The sequence below is a fragment of the Thalassophryne amazonica genome, chromosome 9, assembly GCF_902500255.1.
Source record: "Thalassophryne amazonica chromosome 9, fThaAma1.1, whole genome shotgun sequence".
Classification (NCBI taxonomy): Eukaryota; Metazoa; Chordata; class Actinopteri; order Batrachoidiformes; family Batrachoididae; genus Thalassophryne; species Thalassophryne amazonica.
In genome coordinates this window covers 17,286,833-17,306,182 of record NC_047111.1, presented here as the reverse complement: position 1 = coordinate 17,306,182, position 19,350 = coordinate 17,286,833, and the positions used below count along the sequence as shown (strand labels likewise).

Genomic DNA, 19,350 nt, shown 5'->3' with positions numbered 1-19,350 from the left:
TAAGAAGCTTCCTTCTTTTAGTCCATGGTCCAGGCAGTTTTTTAGAGCCACTTAAGGGGACTAAACTAGGAACAGTTTGCACCATCCGTCAGGCTTAGTTACCAAGTTAAGGGGCGATGTCGTAGAATCCAATGGCTGCTGACCTTTTTTGACCATTACCTTGGAAACCAAGCGTTCAACACTCTCAGAAACTTTCTATTTATTAATCCTATGAGATCACACCATAATTTGCATCATTGAAGCCACTTTAAGTTTTGATCCCTGTACAAACTGAAATTGACCTTTGTTGCCATTTTTTTCTGTTTTCACCCCATAACTCCCTAACATTCAGTTATTTATAGTCTAAACTCTGGCTACAGCTACCAGAGTGTACGTTGCACCTGTTTAAAACACAAAACGCATCTTGAAGAGGGGAAAAAACATGTCACACCTTTTCAGTATTTTTGTCTCTTTAATTCTGGGTTTTTGTGCATTGTTGTACTTATTATTAAAATGTATTTTGTTTAGTGCTGATTCCTGGGAAAGCGCGATATAAATAATAATTATTATTATTTAGAATGAACGCCGGGGAAGACCCAGAACATACTGGCGGGATTATATCTCCTAGCTGGCTTGGGAATGCATCGGGATTCCCCAGGAAGAGTTAGAGGTCTTGGCTGAGGATAGGGAAGTATGGGAAGAGCTGCTTGGTCTATTGCCACCATGACCCAGATAACCGGCAGAAAATGAATGAATAACAGATGCGAGTTTTTTCAGAATATGTTACAGGACCTCTCAGACTTAATGAAACCTAAAGTTTACTTTATCAAGAGCTAAAATATTTCACATTTTAAACATCAAACCTACCATCCCTGGTTCTCAAGACCAGGCACCTGAGTGGCTCTATTCTACTCTATTCTACTCTTCTTTTTTAGATATTTAGATATACCTTCGTATACACTAGTAGAGTTCTACTTTAGAATTGGAATATATTATAGAAGACATACCTTACTGAATTTTCATGGGCTGTAACGGCCGTTAGCTTGAGCTTGTCTGGTTGTGGTGCCGCTAGTTTCATGTTTGGTTTGGCTGTCACAGTCTGCTAAAAGTATTTTTTAGCAGAAACAGAAACAGTGAGTGTTTTTACTGTAGTTTTAATGGTGGATTAAACGCAGTGTGAATTCTTAATGAATTGTGGAACGTGCCAAGTTCAAGGCCCCCATCCTTCCCGTGCTGTAACTTTGGTTTACGTTTAAAGGTGCTTTAAAGAAACCAAACCCTTGTCTCATCTCTGCTCAGGTGATCATCGTCACGACTTCTCCGAGCTCCAGCTTCGTGCCGAATATCTTGTCTAAGTCGCACTCTCACAACAGCAACACAAAGCTAGGCTGCACCTCCATGTTGACCACACCCACCCAGAAACCGACAGTTGTCTTCCCCGCCGGCTCCAGCCCGTCCTCCAGCACCATCGCGGTGACCACAGTCGTCTCCTCCACTCCTTCGGTCGTCATGTCCACCGTTGCACCGTGTATGTCCTCTGTCTGATGTTGCACTTCCACATTCTGCCACATGGAGCATTTCTTTCATATTCATTATAAATCCACAAATGTGTAATCTGCGTCTAGCCCTGCAGGGGGCAGTCTTCCCCAGCAGGTGACCAGTTTAATGGTTCAGAATTTTGCTCAAGGACTTTTAAACACTTGGCTTCAGAGCGCAGCTCAGCCAGTCTTCTGCTTTTGGTCTCACCAACGCCGTCTCCTGTTGCAGGTGGTGCTTCGGCTGGAATGAAGGTCACTTCAGCCAGACTCCCCTCACCAAAAACCCTGGTGGGGTCACCCACTCAGATCCTGGCCCAGTTCCCCAAGCAGCAGTCTCCCAAACAGCTGCAGCAGAGTTCGCCACTAGGAGGCGCCACCGCCAGCCAAACCCAGAGCACAAGCACTTCTCCCAGCTCCAAACCCACAATCCAGATCAAACAGGAGTCAGGTAAACACTCACAGATGGAGCAGTGTCCACCCACTGGTGTTCGTCTCATCTGACCCGGTTCCTGTGGTTCAAGTGGACTCGCTGTTTGATCACATGATGCAGCGTAAAGCTGTCGCATCAGAACCAGTCTCAGTCCACTGATCCCCAAACAGACTGATTAGAGGATTGTGTGTCTGTGATGTTGATGTGAGTTTAGCAGATAAATGACAAATAAATGTAGGCGTCTGTGTGCGGGTCACAGCAATGATCAGTTCTCTATAATGTGGTAACTATGGCAACGCACACATCAGTGTACCCATGTCTGACTTTATGTAACTTCCTGTCAGTCAGTTATCAGTTTCAGCTTTGAAATAAATACTGCAGGTGTGTGTGTGTGGGTGGGTGTGTGCGCATACAAATGAGCAGTTAGAGCAGTTTTTTTTTTGTTGTTTTTTGGACAGATGACCTTTTTTCATTGAGGTTACTATGGAAACGAGAGTGTTGCCGACGCATGCTGCTGTTTGTTTTGTGTGCAGGAGTGAAGATCATCACTCAGCAGGTTCAGCCCAGTAAGATTCTCCCCAAACCCTCATCAGTGGCGTTGGCCAGCAGCAGCTCCGCCCCCATCATGGTTGTCAGCAGCAATGGCACCATCATGACTACAAAACTGGTCACCCAGCCCACAGGTGAGTGGTCCACCACCACAGTCCAGCCCTTTAAGTTTTCTATATACATAAAGGGCTACGTCTGTCTGTCTGACTCTCCGGGATAAACTCCCAAACTATAATATGTAGCCCTAAAAACTATATATATTCTGAATCCTTATGACATGGGGAACAAACTAGTACCATTTTTTTTAAAGTTGAACTGAAAATTACCCCAAAATAGCCATTTATGTCAGACTATACATTGTTGTACCATGTGCTTTTCATGCTGCCACTTCTGTCTGTCTTTCTGTCTGTCTGGGATAAACTCCCAAACTATATGTAGCCCTAAAAACTATATATATATTATGAATCCTTATGACTCTTTCTCTCTGATTGTTCTGTCTTGAGTTATTTTCATTAGTTACTTCCTCCAAACCATCAACATGTCTATTAGACCCCATTCCTACCAGGCTGCTCAAGGAAGCCCTACCATTATTTAATGCTTCGATCTTAAATATGATCAATCTATCTTTATTAGTTGGCCATGTACCACAGGCTTTTAAGGTGGCAGTAAATAAACCATTACTTAAAAAGCCATCACTTGACCCAGCCAGAGGACACACACCAATTAGCTAAACTGCAGGATTGTCTTACAGACATAAAGACATGGATGACCTCTAATTTCCTGCTTTTAAACTCAGATAAAACTGAAGTTATTGTACTTGGCCCCACAAATCTTAGAAACATGGTGTCTAACCAGATCCTTACTCTGGATGGCATTACCCTGACCTCTAGTAATACTGGGAGAAATCTTGGAGTCATTTTTGATCAGGATATGTCATTCAATGCGCATATTAAACAAATATGTAGGACTGCTTTTTTGCATTTACGCAATATCTCTAAAATTAGAAAGGTCTTGTCTCAGAGTGATGCTGAAAAACTAATTCATGCATTTATTTCCTCTAGGCTGGACTATTGTAATTCATTATTATCAGGTTGTCCTAAAAGTTCCCTGAAAAGCCTTCAGTTAATTCAAAATGCTGCAGCTAGAGTACTAACGGGGACTAGAAGGAGAGAGCATATCTCACCCATATTGGCCTCTCTTCATTGGCTTCCTGTTAATTCTAGAGTAGAATTTAAAATTCTTCTTCTTACTTATAAGGTTTTGAATAATCAGGTCCCATCTTAGGGACCTCATAGTACCATATCACCCCAATAGAGTGCTTCGCTCTCAGACTGCAGGCTTACTTGTAGTTCCTAGGGTTTGTAAGAGTAGAATGGGAGGCAGAGCCTTCAGCTTTCAGGCTCCTCTCCTGTGGGATCAGGGAGACAGACACCCTCTCTACTTTTAAGATTAGGCTTAAAACTTTCCTTTTTGTTAAAGCTTATAGTTAGGGCTGGATCAGGTGACCCTGAACCATCCCTTAGTTGTGCTGCTATAGACTTAGACTGCTGGGGGGTTCCCATGATGCACTGAGTGTTTCTTTCTCTTTTTGCTCTGTATGCACCACTCTGCATTTAATCATTAGTGATTGATCTCTGCTCCCCTTCACAGCATGTCTTTTTCCTGGTTCTCTCCCTCAGCCCCAACCAGTCCCAGCAGAAGACTGCCCCTCCCTGAGCCTGAATCTGCTGGAGGTTTCTTCCTGTTAAAAGGGAGTTTTTCCTTCCCACTGTCGCCAAGTGCTTGCTCACAGGGGGTCGTTTTGACCGTTGGGGTTTTTATGTAATTATTGTATGGCCTTGCCTTACAATATAAAGCGCCTTGGGGCAACTGTTTGTTGCGATTTGGCGCTATATAAATAAAATTGATTGATTGATTATGACATGGGGAACAAACTGGTACCATTTGTTTTAAAAGTTGAACTGAAAATTACCCCCAAAATAGCCGGCTGTGGGTATGACTAGGCAGATTCAAATTTCCAGCCCTGTATATGTGTTAGCCATCTCTGTTTATTTAATCCCTTCCTTCAGCTACTTTATGTTCTCAACTGTTAAGCACCTGACTGTCCTGTACAACCCAGTTTGCCTTCCTGTCTGAATACATTCATTTTATGTTTGTAAAATTGCAATGTAAAAACAGTGAAATACACCACTACCTCAATTTTGATTCATTTATATTTACTGTTACCTACCTTTTGTGTGTAATTTTGTTATAAATTTGATTGCAAAACAAAGCCTGCATGAAGGAATTCAAATGTGTTTGTCTTTTAACCAAGTATTTCCACTTAGTTTGGGGAGTCCACCTCTTATAGTTCTGCTAGACAAACTTTAGCCCATTAACTATTATATTTGCAAGACATCAGCATTACAAAAACAAATGTTGGGCAGTTGTTTTGATTAAAATGATTGGCATTTGGCTTATGTCTAAAACAGGTTAACCCGGGCAGCGCCTGGTACCCTAGCTAGTGACATCATAAAGGTGTATTTTCAGTCAAAATGCTTTGTAACGGTTGATGTATGAATTTCTGTTTTGCTCTCGCCCCCGTTGATGACGGTAAGATATATTGTTGGCAGCACTCAGTCTGTCTGTTTGAGTCACTCAAAAATTCTTCCCTCAGCTGACCTGAAGCAAAATTCAGCAAAAGCGAGCGTGTCAGTGTCACGGAGGTTCCCCTTTGGGTGACCTGGTAGAGAACAGGCCTTGTGTTTGAGAAGTCTGGAGCTCAAATCTCTCCATTACATATTTGGTCTTTTTGAACATTTAGGTCTTCTGTGCTGGTGATGTCCCTTCAACAGACTATCAGTAAGAAGAAGCCCAGTTTATAACACGACTTTCCATCTATTACTCTTACAGCTAGTCAGGCCACCTACACGAGGCCCACCGTCGGACCTGGTATCGGTGCCAGATTAGCTGCCTCCACTGGTGGGACCACCTATGTGAAGACCACAAGTGGTAGCATTATCACAGTGGTGCCCAAGTCTCTGGCCACGCTGGGAGGAAAGATCATCAGCAGCAACATTGTGTCCAGTGAGTCGGTGATGACACGATGTCCGTCTGTCCTAAATGTCTGGATCTAACAGCTCCACCATCCCTGTCCCACAGGTACGACAACGAAGATAACCACCATCCCGATGACCTCCAAGCCCAATGTTATTGTTGTTCAGAAGACCACCGGTAAAGGAACAACCATCCAGGGACTGCCCGGCAAGAACGTGGTCACCACGCTGTTAAACGCTGGGGTCAGTCAGACACCACGCCGTCATGTTATTGTTGTTCTTAACCAGCAACTGCAGCAGTTTAGAGAACATTTGCCAAAATGTATCCGTCCCAAATTGAGACATAATAATTGCAAGTTTTGACTTTGGGTGGTTTCCTGTTGCTGTTTAATACCTGATTGTTTACGTTTTTGGCAGGAAATCTGTACTTTTTTCACTTTCTTAAAAAGCACAAAAATAAAGATGCCAGTATTTTAAATAAATAAAACAAAAAAAAACTCCCTTAGATTGTTCATTATTACTGCTCTTTACAGTCACTGTCGCCCATCATATTTTGCAGATTATATTTTTCTGCTCATGATTTGAGTCCTTAACTCCAAACCAAGTCCATATAATGGACGATGCACAAGCTCCTCCCCCACCACGTGCTTTGTGCTCTTGGCCATTTTTCAGAACAAAGCGTTGTGGTTAGCACTTTTGACGTGTGTCGATGACGTCATCAACAAGTGCTGTAACGGTTGGGCGGTATAGTCAGAATCCCCCCCCCCCACCTACTGACATAAATGAGCCATATGCTATAAAAATGAAGTCTTTGTAGTTCAAACTTGGTGCTGAAGTCTTACATCATAAAGGATTTATGCACTGCACGTGATGGATTTATGGTGTTAAATTGTTCCTGATGGGCTTTTGTACGTCTTGCTCTTCCTGTTGCTCGCTACCTTTGACCTCAGGGAGAGAAGAGCCTTCAGGCTGTTCAGGGCACCAAACCTGCCATCATCACAGCCTCCAGACCCATCACCAAGATGATCGTCACCCAGCCCAAAGGGTTGACCTCTGGCTCTCAGGCCACCGCCACCAAGATCATCCCAACAAAGATCGTCTACGGCCAGCAGGGCAAGACGCAGGTGATTCTTGTCAAAATCAGACGCTCCTCTGCACATTTTCACTCCTGTCTGATTTAAATTTGTTTTTTTTTTAGTCCACCAGTGACATTTTGTCGTTGCTGAGTTTTATCCTTCAGAGAAATGTAGTGATGTTTGAGAATGAGGTTGTTCTTTTCAACTGCTCTTTGGTATCAACAGTGTTGTCACCGCAGAAGATCAGCAACATCAGTTTGTGTCATTACAACTGTATAAAAAAAGAAAAAACACAAAGACAAACAAAATTGCGTTTGTTTCTTGGACCAGTTAAAGAACCAACACGCATCCAAACCATTAAAAATACAGTACGAGGAGATGCCTGCATGTGCTCATAAAGTGCACTCCATGACTTAAATTAACAAAACAAACTTAAGATCAGATGTGTGGGGGGGGGATGAGACGAGGCATAATGATGAGTAACATAAGTAGATGATTACGGACACGCCCACGCTTCACCTGAAAGGCTGGGATGGATCAGTTGTCTGCCCTGATGGTGGCCATCTGGGATCCACGGGGGTTCTGTGGTGTCATAGATGTGGCAGAGGGGGACACCAGTGTATACTCCTCTGCACAACACCCCAGAAAGGGTGTGCGTGTGTCTGTCTGTGTGTGTATTGCTGAGTGAAACCACTGTGGGCGTTTTTCAGTTTTTAGTTGTTTTTGACGATGAATGGAGAGGGGATTCTTTCTGTAGAATGTCAGTTCATTTCTTGTTTAGTTTAAAAAAAAAAAAAACTGAAAATTCTAAGTATGGGATGTGAAATTATACTTTGTGATTTAAAAAGAAAACGCCCACGAGTGGCTGTAGCGCACAGTTAGATAATGACGTGTCGCTGCAGTCATTCTTCTCACATCCGTGTTTCAAACTGCAGATGGAAACTGTTTTTTGAGATCTCGTCATATGTTTGTAACATTCAGAAGAAAAACGTGACTTTTGTACCACAATAGCTTCACAAAGCTGCTTTTTTTCCACTTACAAGCCATATGTAATGATTTCAGTGTCAGATGTTCTCACCAAAAATAGTAGAGTCAGCCTTTAAATTCATTCTGCTTCTCAGTCCTTTTTCTTTTTTTTTAATCAGCCATTCACATGGAACAGTCAGAGGAACATAAATTCCTGAAGAACTGGTGAAAAGATAAGAAATGTAATGTGACTTTGACCACAGAGTTATCATTTCAAACACCTTGATCTGGATTTTCAGTCCTGGAGTATCGGTTCTGCATGTGAAAACAAATGGATCCCAGACCGGTTAATGTTGTAACTAAAGCATCATGGTGAGCTCAGAAAACCACCGTCGCCTCTCGCCACCAGCAGATAGCCATGTGGAAGCACACACATACACACACACACTTTATGAGGTACAACCAAAAGTTACTAATTCATCATCACTGAACCTGCCCAAAAAAAAGACTGGGGGGGGGGTGTTTGAGTGGGTGTTTGTTTACTTGTGTTTTAGGTGGCGTATCAGTTGTGAGCGAAAGCGGATGGAAATGTGACTCAGTGATTGACGGTCATTATAATGAACAAGAAGGCACTTTACCAAAATACCTTCAGTTGGAGTCGTCATGGAAACCCTGTCGGGATTTCACAGCATGTGTTCATGTTCACAGACTCTCGACATCATGAACATAGCTGATGCCAGCCAACGGTTGAGCAACTTTAATAACGGCATCCAAGAAACCAGAAGGCCCTGTTTTGACACTGGCCACAAAATCGAACGCATTGTTTCAGCAGCTGGGCGCCGGGGGCTAACGAGTTGGATTAATAATTTACTAGAAACATGATTGTGCTGCAGTCTGAACTTAATCTCTGCCAATCAGAGCACCACCTGTCTGCTCCTTTTAAACCAGAGTGTGCTAGCTGTACGGCTCTGTGTTCTCGAGCAAGACAGACGCAAGTGAAAGGATTACTGGCGTTTTAATGGGTTACAGCCTTTTATGCATCTACTCTGTACTCTGGCCAAACAATCAGTTCGACACAGTTGTGAACCCTTTCAAAGTTCTCCATCGGGTTAACACATTGGTGGGGTGGTGCAGTGCAATTCACCGCCAAACAGTAGGGGTGCAATGTATTTGTGAAAACTGTCCTACTATTACATCTACGTTGTGAAACTGGATGTGAAAACTGGATTGTGAAACTGGAAAATTGAGTCTAGAAATGATGTAGTTAGCCGACATCACAGGCCCATCAGTCTGTCGTCTTGATGTGTAATTGTAATTTTTGGAATGTGCACCTCAGGGCTACAGAGAGGGGCGCAGAGGAGGTGCGTAACAACGTAGAGGACTCTGCATGGCTACAGAGTTGCAGATGCGGCTAACATAAATTGGGCTTTAGTGTGAACCTGCAGACACCAGTGCTGCCTGAGGTGAAGCATGGTTGAGGTTTTGTATTTTTTTTTTTTTTCTCCCCCATGAGTGTTTTATTTTTGTTTCATTTAATGGTTGTTTTCATTTCACTTTTGTCATGTATTTTATGGCACATAGAGATTAAGTGACATAGTACCCCCCACCCCCCACCCTCCCCCATGATGAACATCATCAGTTCACTTTGCAATCTCACATCAGAGAGTCCCTGTAAATATGAGTTTTTAGTTTTATAGTGCTGAGTATGTGTGAATAAGTAAACAATGCGTTCAGCACCGGCGAGGTGTACACTGGGTGTTAAACCCTCAAATTCATCCCGGAAGTGTGAAATGGATCATTTATACACAGACGTTCTGTGCAGACAGGTAACACAGTGCATGTAAAAAAGTTGTCGTACTACGATAAGTGACTAGGTTATTGCAGTGTCGGAACAATCGGAAACACATTGGTAAATGTTCGGTGTTTCCTTCAGGTTCTTATCAAGCCGAAGCCCGTCTTCCAGACGGCCATGATTGAGCGAGGCAGAGGACCAGGCAGCTGGTCACTGAGACGCTGCATGCAGGTGACCCGCTCAGTGGATCTCATCCAGGTACCAGACCTCAGGCCCAGACGGGGTCCACAAGGACGAGTCTGTTCTTCTTCACCGAAGCTGGCAGTTTGCCCAGTGACTCCTCCCACAGCAGCGTCCAAGTGGTACGGTCCGGAGGACCAGCGAGGTCTGAGATGTTGGAAAAATTTTACTTTCACGAAACTCTTTTGAGAGCCTGAGGTAAATACTTCTTGGACCTCCTAATTTTGACCCCCCCCACCCCCCCCCCCCCCCCCCCAATGAAACACTTTTAGGATTACATTTAACAGATTCAGCAGAACCTCTCATGTAAATCAGTAGATTATCCCACAGGTTTGGACTATGGTAATAAAAAGCTTTGCGTCCTGCCGACATCTTCTTAACCGTAGGAGAAGAGTGTGAGTTCACCTCCCAAGAGTGCAGCACACAAGACAGTTTATAAGATAAGAGCACGTCCTTATACATCAACAACAAAACCTTAAAATCTGAGCTCACATTCACAGGAATATACTTTCTTCTAGCATAATCTTAACTACACTTTTTAACTCTGCTAAGCAGAGTTAAAAATTAAGAACGGTTTTCAGTGTTGGATTAAAAAAAAGAGACTTCTTTTTTTTGAGTCTCGAGAACTTTGATGATGTTAGAAATGGGTGTTTCTGTGGATTTCAGATGGTTAACAGTGTTGAACTGTGCATCTATCAGTGATTTTTGACCCAAAATTAAATTCTGGTTGTAACATACTGTACAGATCTTAATTAAAAAATCAGAGGAGTGTGTTTTATAACTCCTCAAAAACACATTCTGGTATTCCACATCCAACGCTCCCCCACAGTATGAGTGATGCTGCTCGTCTGAATCTCAGCAATTCATTCATTAAAGCTATATGGCCTTTTGGTTTATAAGATTTAAGTCATAAAAGTAACTTTCTTTGGCATCACTATAATTTTATTCCTTAGCATTTAAATAAGGGATTTATAATACGATTTTGCCAATATAATCAAAAGTTTCACTGTCTGGAAACTATTTAGAATTTCAACCCCTGAAGGGGAGAATTTCAAACGATCAGATGCTATGACCTATATTTGGTAGTGTTGTCATAGATCACATGGGGGCTTCCCCGAGCTGTGTAAGGGATGTTTGGAAGGACACGGTGACAGCCAATCAGAGTAAAGAAACACAGCATGAAGTATTTTTTGTAAAAGTTGGTGAGAAATAAACACTTCTAAATCTAAAAACACTGTTTTTGAAACTAGATAACACCTCTGAAGTGATTTACAAGACGTTTTACGGATATTAGCATGCACTTCCCGAAAATGCGCAAGTGGGTCACAGGTCATCTCAAAACCTCAAGCACACACTTTCTCCTGCAGTCCATCTGCACGACGGCATAAGAAGGAAAAGACAATATTCACCACGGAATTCCCCCATATAAATATGTTCTCTTCATTAAAATGAGCTGTAATTTTGCAACATGTTACAAAAATGTTTGGATTTCAGTAGAAGCCAAATTTTGTTAGTTTTGTGAAATTTGAAAGTTATTCTTAAGTTTCTGTCTGAGAGTTAATATGATGAGTTATTAGTCAGGTAGGATTCACATGATGGATTGTTAAAATTCCGTTTTTTAAGAAGTATCTGATTTTGTTGTAATTCGTGACAATACCACAGTGGCCTTTATTAAAAATCAAATTTAAAGGACATCTGCATTGAAAAAAATGCAGTCAGATTTTTTTGAACAAAAAATGACTTACATTTACGCATGAAATCCTTCTGAATGTAGTAAAGTAAATCTGCAAGCCCAGATCTGTCATTCGACGGAGAAATCTTCATTTGAAAATGACAAATTTACAGCTAACATTTAGCCCTCCGCAAATTGTCCCTCTCATCATGGACGCTGCCAAGACGTCACGGACAAGACCCTCTCCCAGCATGCATTGCGCCAATTGTAATTTGTGGATTTACGTCAGTTTGCATCTGCACCTTTTTCTTGTCTTATACGGAAGGATCTACTTTTTTAAAACTTCATATTGTCTTGCGGCACATTTGGTGAGTACACGTTTCTTTTATTTGCGCTTGAAAATTATTTTGGGGGACTTTTTCATACGCCCGTTTGATTGAGTGGTGTCGCAATGAAAATCTACTGTCTTTCGCTTCCGGTACCATCGCGGGATATGGAGGCGAGACCCGCAAAGAATCCCAGTCATTAAAAATATATAAACCTCTCTCAGCGTCCATGGAGCTCTGGGGCTCCGATTGCCGAGACGTGCGGTGCTGTGGATTTTGCCGCAAGAAGTCTGTCCTTGCAGCAACAGGTGTACCGGCCGCTTCACATCAAAACGGCGAGCGTAGTCTCTGGACTTGTTCCAAGTGTGCTGCAGCTCCATTCAGTAGACAGAGAGGTGATGCCGGTGTTGTGCGCTGAATCTAGCACAACACCGGCTGCAAAGCAGACACGGGCTGTGTGAGTGGCCCACGTCGGCGGTTAACAAGCTCGTTAATGAGCCCACAGACTTAATAAGCGCAGCGGAGGCAGAGAGCGGGAGAGGAAGAACGGCGCCCGCTGTCGATGTCGTTGCTGATCTGAGCACACAGATCTGTATCGCACATTCATTGCAGCTTACTTTTGGATGTTGAAACCAGGACGTGTATAAGTAACATTACTAACAGATAAAATCAATTTCAATGCGGGATCGGACTGAAGGCGGGAGTGCGTTGTCTTGTTCCTGACGTCATGGAAATGATACGGCTGTACAAACTGTTTTCACAGAGGGCTAAATTTTAGCTGCAAATTTGTCATTTTTAAACGAAGATTTCTCCGCTGAATTACAAATTTGGGCTTACAGATTTACTTTACTGCATTCACAAGGGTCTTATAAATACATATCAGCTATTTCTTTCTGAAATCTGACCACATTTATTTCAGTGCAGGTCTACTTTAAGAACAGTTGAGTTTTGTTCATCTGTTATTTTCCAGTTTACTGTGCATTAATTACTGTTGTCGTTCCACTTCAGTTTATCTGTGTTGTAGTTCTGATTAATTGCCTTTGGGTTTTTGTTTTGTTTTGTTTTTTAATGTTAAATGAAAACGTAACTTTAGAGCTCTGCCTCACGTGTAACTTCTCACCGCCGTCGTTTCAAACCGCTGATGCTGGACAGCGTCCGCTCTGCTCATATGATGATCAGATGGTGCCCTGTGCTTTCAGAGCCCCCGCCTGTAGTGCACGTGCTGCCCCCTAGGGAGCAGGAGTGGAGCGAGCACGAAGTGGGTGTGGAGTCCAGCCCCACTATCATCTACCAGGAGGTTTCTGGCGGGGATTCCCACTCTGCAGCATCTACCATCAAAGCTCTGCTGGAGCTTCAGCAGACAACAGGTGAGCTTTTAGCTGTGAACAGCAGGGGGTGATAAAGATTGAGTGGAAGCATTGTAAAGGCTTCTCTGCAGCTGCTGATTTAGATGATGAAAAGTTTCTGTCAAAACACCAGGTTTAAAAAAAAAATTAAACTAGAAGCACTCGGAGAGCACAAACCTCCGCCAAGGCCATAGGGTCACTGATGTCACATGGCATACCCTTTGGCAAAGAGACTTATTCCATGTCGTTTCCACGCATCTACCGTCATGTTTCAGATTCAGTGGTTAACCCTCTGTGGTCCGAGGGCATAATTTGGGCAATTCACTCGCCTGGCATAAATGATTTATTATTGTTGTTAACAGCTGTCCCTGCATCCCACAATAAAGTTTTATGTCTCTTTTTTTTTTCAGGACAACCTGTACTTTCAAAATATATATGCTATAGTTGTGTTTTTTAAGTGTAATAAAGGTTTACAATCAAAAATAAGAAAGGAAAACGTAAAGTGGAAAATAATTTTCCACACACATTTATTCAAAACACACAGCAAACTATAATAAACTAGTAACACATCACTCCTAAAAACAGTCTTTGGTGTGTCACGTGAGGTGAATCTGCCCTACGATTGGATTTTGGAAAACCATGTGACGGTGAACCAATTCCGATTGGACACTCACATTGCTCACATCATCACACAGCTTCTATGAGGAGTACAAAGATGGTGGACGGTGGGTCGAAAGTCCGCGGAGTTAACTTTTCAGCAAAAAAAAAAGTAAGTTTCTATCTCATATCATTAAAAAGTTATTTATAATTTAGTAAAGCTTGGTCTCAGCCGCCTACGACGGTGTCGGCCCCAGAGGGTTAAACTCTTAGATCTTCAGCAAATGTATTTATAAAGAGAAACTACATGAACTACACGTTTTTTTTTTTTAATAACAAGTTTATTCAATGAGGAGAAACAAATGCTAAATTATTGTTGTGTCGTAACTTAATTTTTGTTCAGCCTTTGTGACCCGTCTTCATGAAGTTATATGTAAAAATGTTGAAATTGGCCCTATCCTGCCATGATAAAGAATCCTTTAAAAAATTACTGGATCCGGATCATGTTCCGGATCATTACCAAAATTTAAGGACTTCTAAGTTTGGCCAAGATACACCCCTGGTAAAAATTTCATTGAAATCCGTTGAGGATTTTTTGAGTAATCCTGCTAACAAACCAACCAACCAACCAACAAACGGATGCAACACACAAACGGATGCAACACACAAAAAAACATAACCTCCTTGGCGGAGGTAATTACAATAAATGTGTGTAGAACCTGCAGCGCTTCAGAGTCTGATGAAGCAGAAAGAGTGCTAGAGGTCAGTATCAGAATCATTCATGAGTGATGTTTGTCCTGACAGTGAAAGACAAAGGAGAGTCCAAACCGCGGCAGCACACCATCGACCTGAGCCAGATGGCCGTGCCCATCCAGCTGGGCCCAGACAAGAAGACCGGCCCAGAGTCACCCCTACCGTCCACTTCGGAGGCCGAACTCAGCACAGACGAGCCCTCAGCAGGTCCCGCACACGCCATTGTGTTTCCACCGTCTCTCTGCACAATTTGCATGTTGTGGGCACGTGCACGTTACGTGCATCTGCGTTCATATTCTGGTCTGAATGGACTTGAATCAGATCATTTTCTGACACATAATCTGATCTCTTTGACCGATTAACATCACTTTGTGTGGACTTTTTTTGTGCTGCAGGGAAAATGGGCAGGAATTTAGTGACGCGTAATGTTGAAGTATCATATTTTCCAGAGTACAAGTCACGTCTGCTAGAAAAAGGGCTCTTGAAGAGAAAAAATCCATATATACATTGCACTGGAGAATAAGTGGCACTTTTATTCTGGGTTATCAGCTTTTTGAGATTTCTGTGCGTTCTTGACATGTACTTTTATAATTGGCATTTATTCTTTTATTATTAGAGTTTATTTTCTTTAGCAGTTTGATTCCTGTGCAAGTCCGATATAAATAATTATTATTGTGAATAACAAAATCATGATTTTTCAGTATATAAGTTGCAGGACCTCCCAAACTAGTACCAAAAAAAGTGACTGCAGAAAATATGGTTTACTTTTTTGGGGGGATTGATTCTGCGTTAACTAGCCGACATAATGTGAATACATTTGTAAAGTGCAAAATTTAAATTGTGATCATTTTTTTTATTTGTGGTTAATTATGTACATTTAAATGTATTTGTTTGTTTATTTAAATGTATGCGCGCAGAGATTATTATTTTTATTCTTTTTACTGATCAGCTGACGGTATGACTGTGTTCCCGCCACAGGTAAACTGAACAGAGTGGGCGTGGCCTCAGAAGGCAATGACGTGGTCATGTCCTCCACTCAGCAGCCAGCTAAGGTTTACAAAAGCAGCGGTCAGGTAACCTTGGCGACCAAACCTGCTCCCGCTGTGGCTGCAGTGTCGCAGCTTAGCCACACGGTGAGCCGGCACACGCCCGTACACCCTCAGAGAAGAACCGACAACCTTTTACTGTCGCACGTTCTGCAAAGTCTGCAGCTGTAGAGGCGGAGTCTAAAATTAACTTTGTAATAAAAGATGATGAAACATCAGGAGACGAGATTCAAAATGATCCTGTTAAGTTCCTTTACTTGTTGAGAAATTTGTCAAAATAATTGTCCTGTTTAATTTAGAAGTCGGGGGGGCTGTTTGTTTTTATTTTGGTGTTGCTAACGAGTGACGTTATAATTACTCAAGTTCCTTGTTGAAGTTTGTGGTGACATCTTCAAACTGGCAGTCCGAGTTTGACACTTTTTGTCTTCTCCACATGAAAGTGAGAAAAATAGATGGATAAAGATTTGTGCTGTTTTGTGAGCCACATTTCCCGCGTGGGTTAATAAACACAAACTTGTGTTGCAGCCGTCCGATGGCCACAGCAAACCTGACCCCGGGTCAGAGGTCGGCGAGCTGGAAGGAGACACGTTGGACCCTCAGACCGGCCTGTTTTACCGCTCCAGTCAGCCTGCTGCAGACGCTGTGAAACAAACTGCCATTTTGTCAGCGGCTCAGCCGCCGGCAGAGGCTGAGCAGATCCGCCATGGTGCCGCCTCCACGCAGCCGCCGCCACCGCTGCAGCTGCAGAGCAAACCTCAAGTCAGCCTGCCTTCCTCTTCCTCTGCGCCACTCCAGATGAAAAAACTGCCCAAATTACGAGAGCAGATTCAGCCTAAAGTCCAAACCCTAACCCTGACCGCCAAGGACAAGCCTGCAGCGCCACCGGCCCAGACTGTGTCAAAGGTCGCTGCCCTGGTCACACCAGCCAAACCGCTACTGACCCCACAGCTGCCAAAGCTCCAGCAGGCACCCACGTCCCTCCACAGGCCCCTGCACACGCCCATGTCTCAGCCGCCACCGCTGCAGGCGCACCACCCAGTCAGCACGGACAAGACCAGCCAGGTGGGGGGTCATGCTGCACGCGTCCGGCTGCACGCCGCGTGCTGCATGCCGCATTTTAGAATCTAGAATTTTTGTAAGCAGTTGTTTTCTGATTGATTGTCACCAGTTAAAAAAAAGTCACCAATAATTTCATATGATTGTAACGTTAACAAGCATTTGTTCACTGCAGCCAATCATCACACAGAGCGCCACCATCACCAAGATTACCTTTGGCAGCCCGCACCACTCGTCACCGGTCTTCAGTGCTGGTGAGGCCGCCGCCAAACTGATCCCAGAGTCCAGTTCTGGCCCCTCTGGAGACAAACCCTCAGTGTCTGACATCCTGAAGATCTCTATGATGGAGGCGGAGATCGATCCGAGCACCGAACCCATGGTGGTGGATTCCTCCAGTGACTGCGGCCCTCTGGGCAAAGCCATGGAGGTCGGGGTCCAGACGGTCTCAGGCACGCTGGACTCGGGTCAGTTCATCAGCAGCTCCGGCGCCTCAGTGCATCACGGCCACAGTAAGACTCAGCACAGCCAGTTCAGCTGCGTACAGGGACTGACCGCACAGCGCAGCAAAGACAACCTGGACGTTATCGAGGTAACGCCATCAAAACGTCTTTCATGTCCTCATCAGAACCCCGTCTGTGTGGAGCGCACTGCTCTCACCGGGGTTTCAAAATAAAAGCTGCGATAATAGGTTGTCCATGTCTACAAAATAAAAGCCGTTTGAGTAATAAGACACACGTGTGCAAACTAAAAGCTGCAGCGGACAAGATGTTCGGTTTTCAGAATTCAGTATTATCCAGTCAGTGAACAGAGGCTGATTATTCCATAAATAATGGTCTGTCCTCGTAGTGTAGGACAGATGTTGGTTATGTCTTCTCAGATTAAGAGCAGTGCTGATAAGATGATGGGTGTTGATCGTGTCTTCAGAATGTGCGTGCAGAAGTCTGGATCAGACCTGATGGATCTGAAACGAGTTTGTTGTAGATCAACTGATAAAACTTAAATCTTTTAAATGAACCCTGAAGGTGAACCGCGTTTAGGATTCACATGCTGACACTCACTGACATGACAGCCTGCGTCCTCTTGGCTGCGTTGTGGAGGTGTCACACTGACATACGTGTGTGTGTGTGTGTGTGTGTGTGTGTGTGTGTGTGTGTGTGTGTGTGTGTGTGTGTGTGTGTGTGTGTGTGTGTGTGTGTGTGTGTGTGTGTGTGTGTGTGTGTGTGTGTGTGTGTGTGTGCGCTCGGTGCAGGTGATTCCTCAGTACTCCATCCTGCCAGATTCCAGCCAGTCCAACGTGGTGGTGGAGCCCAGCGGCTTCCTGGAGATCACCAACTACACCAGTCAGCAGCTGGAGGAGGATAGTCCCATGGAGCAGGAAGTGGACAGCAGCAACGACGAGGCCACCGCCACCAGCCCCCCCAACCAGCCGTAGACACAGACCGTATCCACACCGTCTCCTTTTCCCTTCTGTAAAGTAGATCAAATCGGTGGTGTTTTAAAGCCACTGAAAAAGACAAACTGCAGTATTTTCTTCCATAGTATCGTTGTACTGTGGTACTGCGGAGCAACACAGTACTTCACGATTAATAAGAAGACAGCTGTTTAACATGTAATTCTGATTTTATTGACTGAAATCTTTGGTGCTGCATCAGAAACGTTTTAATTTAATTTAAACCGAATCGTCCACATTCTTCTGTTCATTTTATTCTCACTTTTTTTTCCTCTAAACATTAATTTTTCTGACTTTTTTTCCCGGCTGTGGCCTTAAAACCGTTCAAAACAAGCTTTTTATTTTTTCTGCTGTAGAAAATTCCATGTTTGGTTTTTCTTGCAAACAGGTGACTTTTGTAGAACGTGATTTTTGTGCCGCGTCGTCTTCGGTTGTGTTCAGTTTAACCGTGTTGTGTTTTCACAGGAATCTGCACATTTAGGATTTAGGTTTGTCGGAATTGTTTCAATTGTTGTGCAGAATAATAAAAAAAAAGGGTCAAATCCAGGATTACTTTTTTTGTTCCTTTTTGACAGCAGACAAACTTACAGAATTACAGAAATTCCTTCTTTTCAGGTTTTTGGCCGTCGCGTTCAAAATTAATTCCTTGATCCAAATTCAGCTGTGGATCGTAATCAGAAGTTAAAACAACGTTACATTTAAGTTGGATTACACAAAAACTAATGAAGTGATTTCAATTAAACTGGATGGAGGCGGAGCCAAAGCAGAACCAGTTCATTCTCCTGTGAATCCAGAACAAAGGGGAGATTCTGACTTTGATTCTGATCCTATCTTTTCCTGATCCTGAATTTTGGGCTTGAGTTATTCACAGCCCATTAATTGTGATCAAAGGTCAGTCATCAGGATCAAAGGTCAGTACTCTGGAACTGATCTCTTGTTTGTTGCCGGAACATTCGGGGATACACACTTTGTGTTAGGATAAATATTTGGGTACATTTGTCCCAAACTCTCACCCATTTACATAATTTTTCTTTTTTTTTTTTTTTGGTTTTTGTAATGTTGATCTTAAATTTAATTCCAACTGGCATTTTTTAAAAAAGTAAAATCTTAAATCTTTCCTTAAGTTGTAGGGTCTTTGATCGAAGTTCAGATAGTATGTGTAAAGAAGATCAAAGGTCAGTGCTTCCAGTCATTAACTTTTGTTAATGAAGATCAAAGTTCAGCGATCAGGATGAGTAATGAGGATCAACGTCAGCTCGTCAACGTCAAGTGCATCAAAGGTCAGTGTTCACAATCAGTAACCGTTATTAATGAGGATCAAATTTCAGATATCAGTATCAGTAATCGAGATTAAAGTTCTCTGGATCAAAGTTCAGTGATCTGCATCAAAGTTCGGTGCTTCCAATCAGGAAGAGTCGTTAATGAGGATCAAAGTTCAGGTAGCTGTATTAAAGGTCTGCTCACAATCAGGAACAATCTTTAATGAAGATCAACATTTG

General features: G+C 43.1%; 1 protein-coding gene across 1 annotated transcript in view; it reads left to right on the top strand.

Moving 5' to 3' along the window:
• The window catches only part of emsy (EMSY transcriptional repressor, BRCA2 interacting), a 30,305-nt gene extending 11,907 nt beyond the window's left edge, over window positions 1-18,398 (top strand). Inside the window, 14 exon segments of the mRNA XM_034177693.1 lie at window positions 1,279-1,507; window positions 1,747-1,965; window positions 2,481-2,630; window positions 5,389-5,562; window positions 5,638-5,774; window positions 6,482-6,655; window positions 9,507-9,554; window positions 9,557-9,727; window positions 12,805-12,970; window positions 14,351-14,506; window positions 15,278-15,432; window positions 15,871-16,407; window positions 16,577-16,990; window positions 17,651-18,398. Coding sequence (XP_034033584.1) covers window positions 1,279-1,507; window positions 1,747-1,965; window positions 2,481-2,630; window positions 5,389-5,562; window positions 5,638-5,774; window positions 6,482-6,655; window positions 9,507-9,554; window positions 9,557-9,727; window positions 12,805-12,970; window positions 14,351-14,506; window positions 15,278-15,432; window positions 15,871-16,407; window positions 16,577-16,990; window positions 17,651-17,833 — 2,913 coding nt within the window. The 3' untranslated portion in view covers window positions 17,834-18,398.
• The last annotated feature ends 952 nt before the right edge of the window (window positions 18,399-19,350 follow it).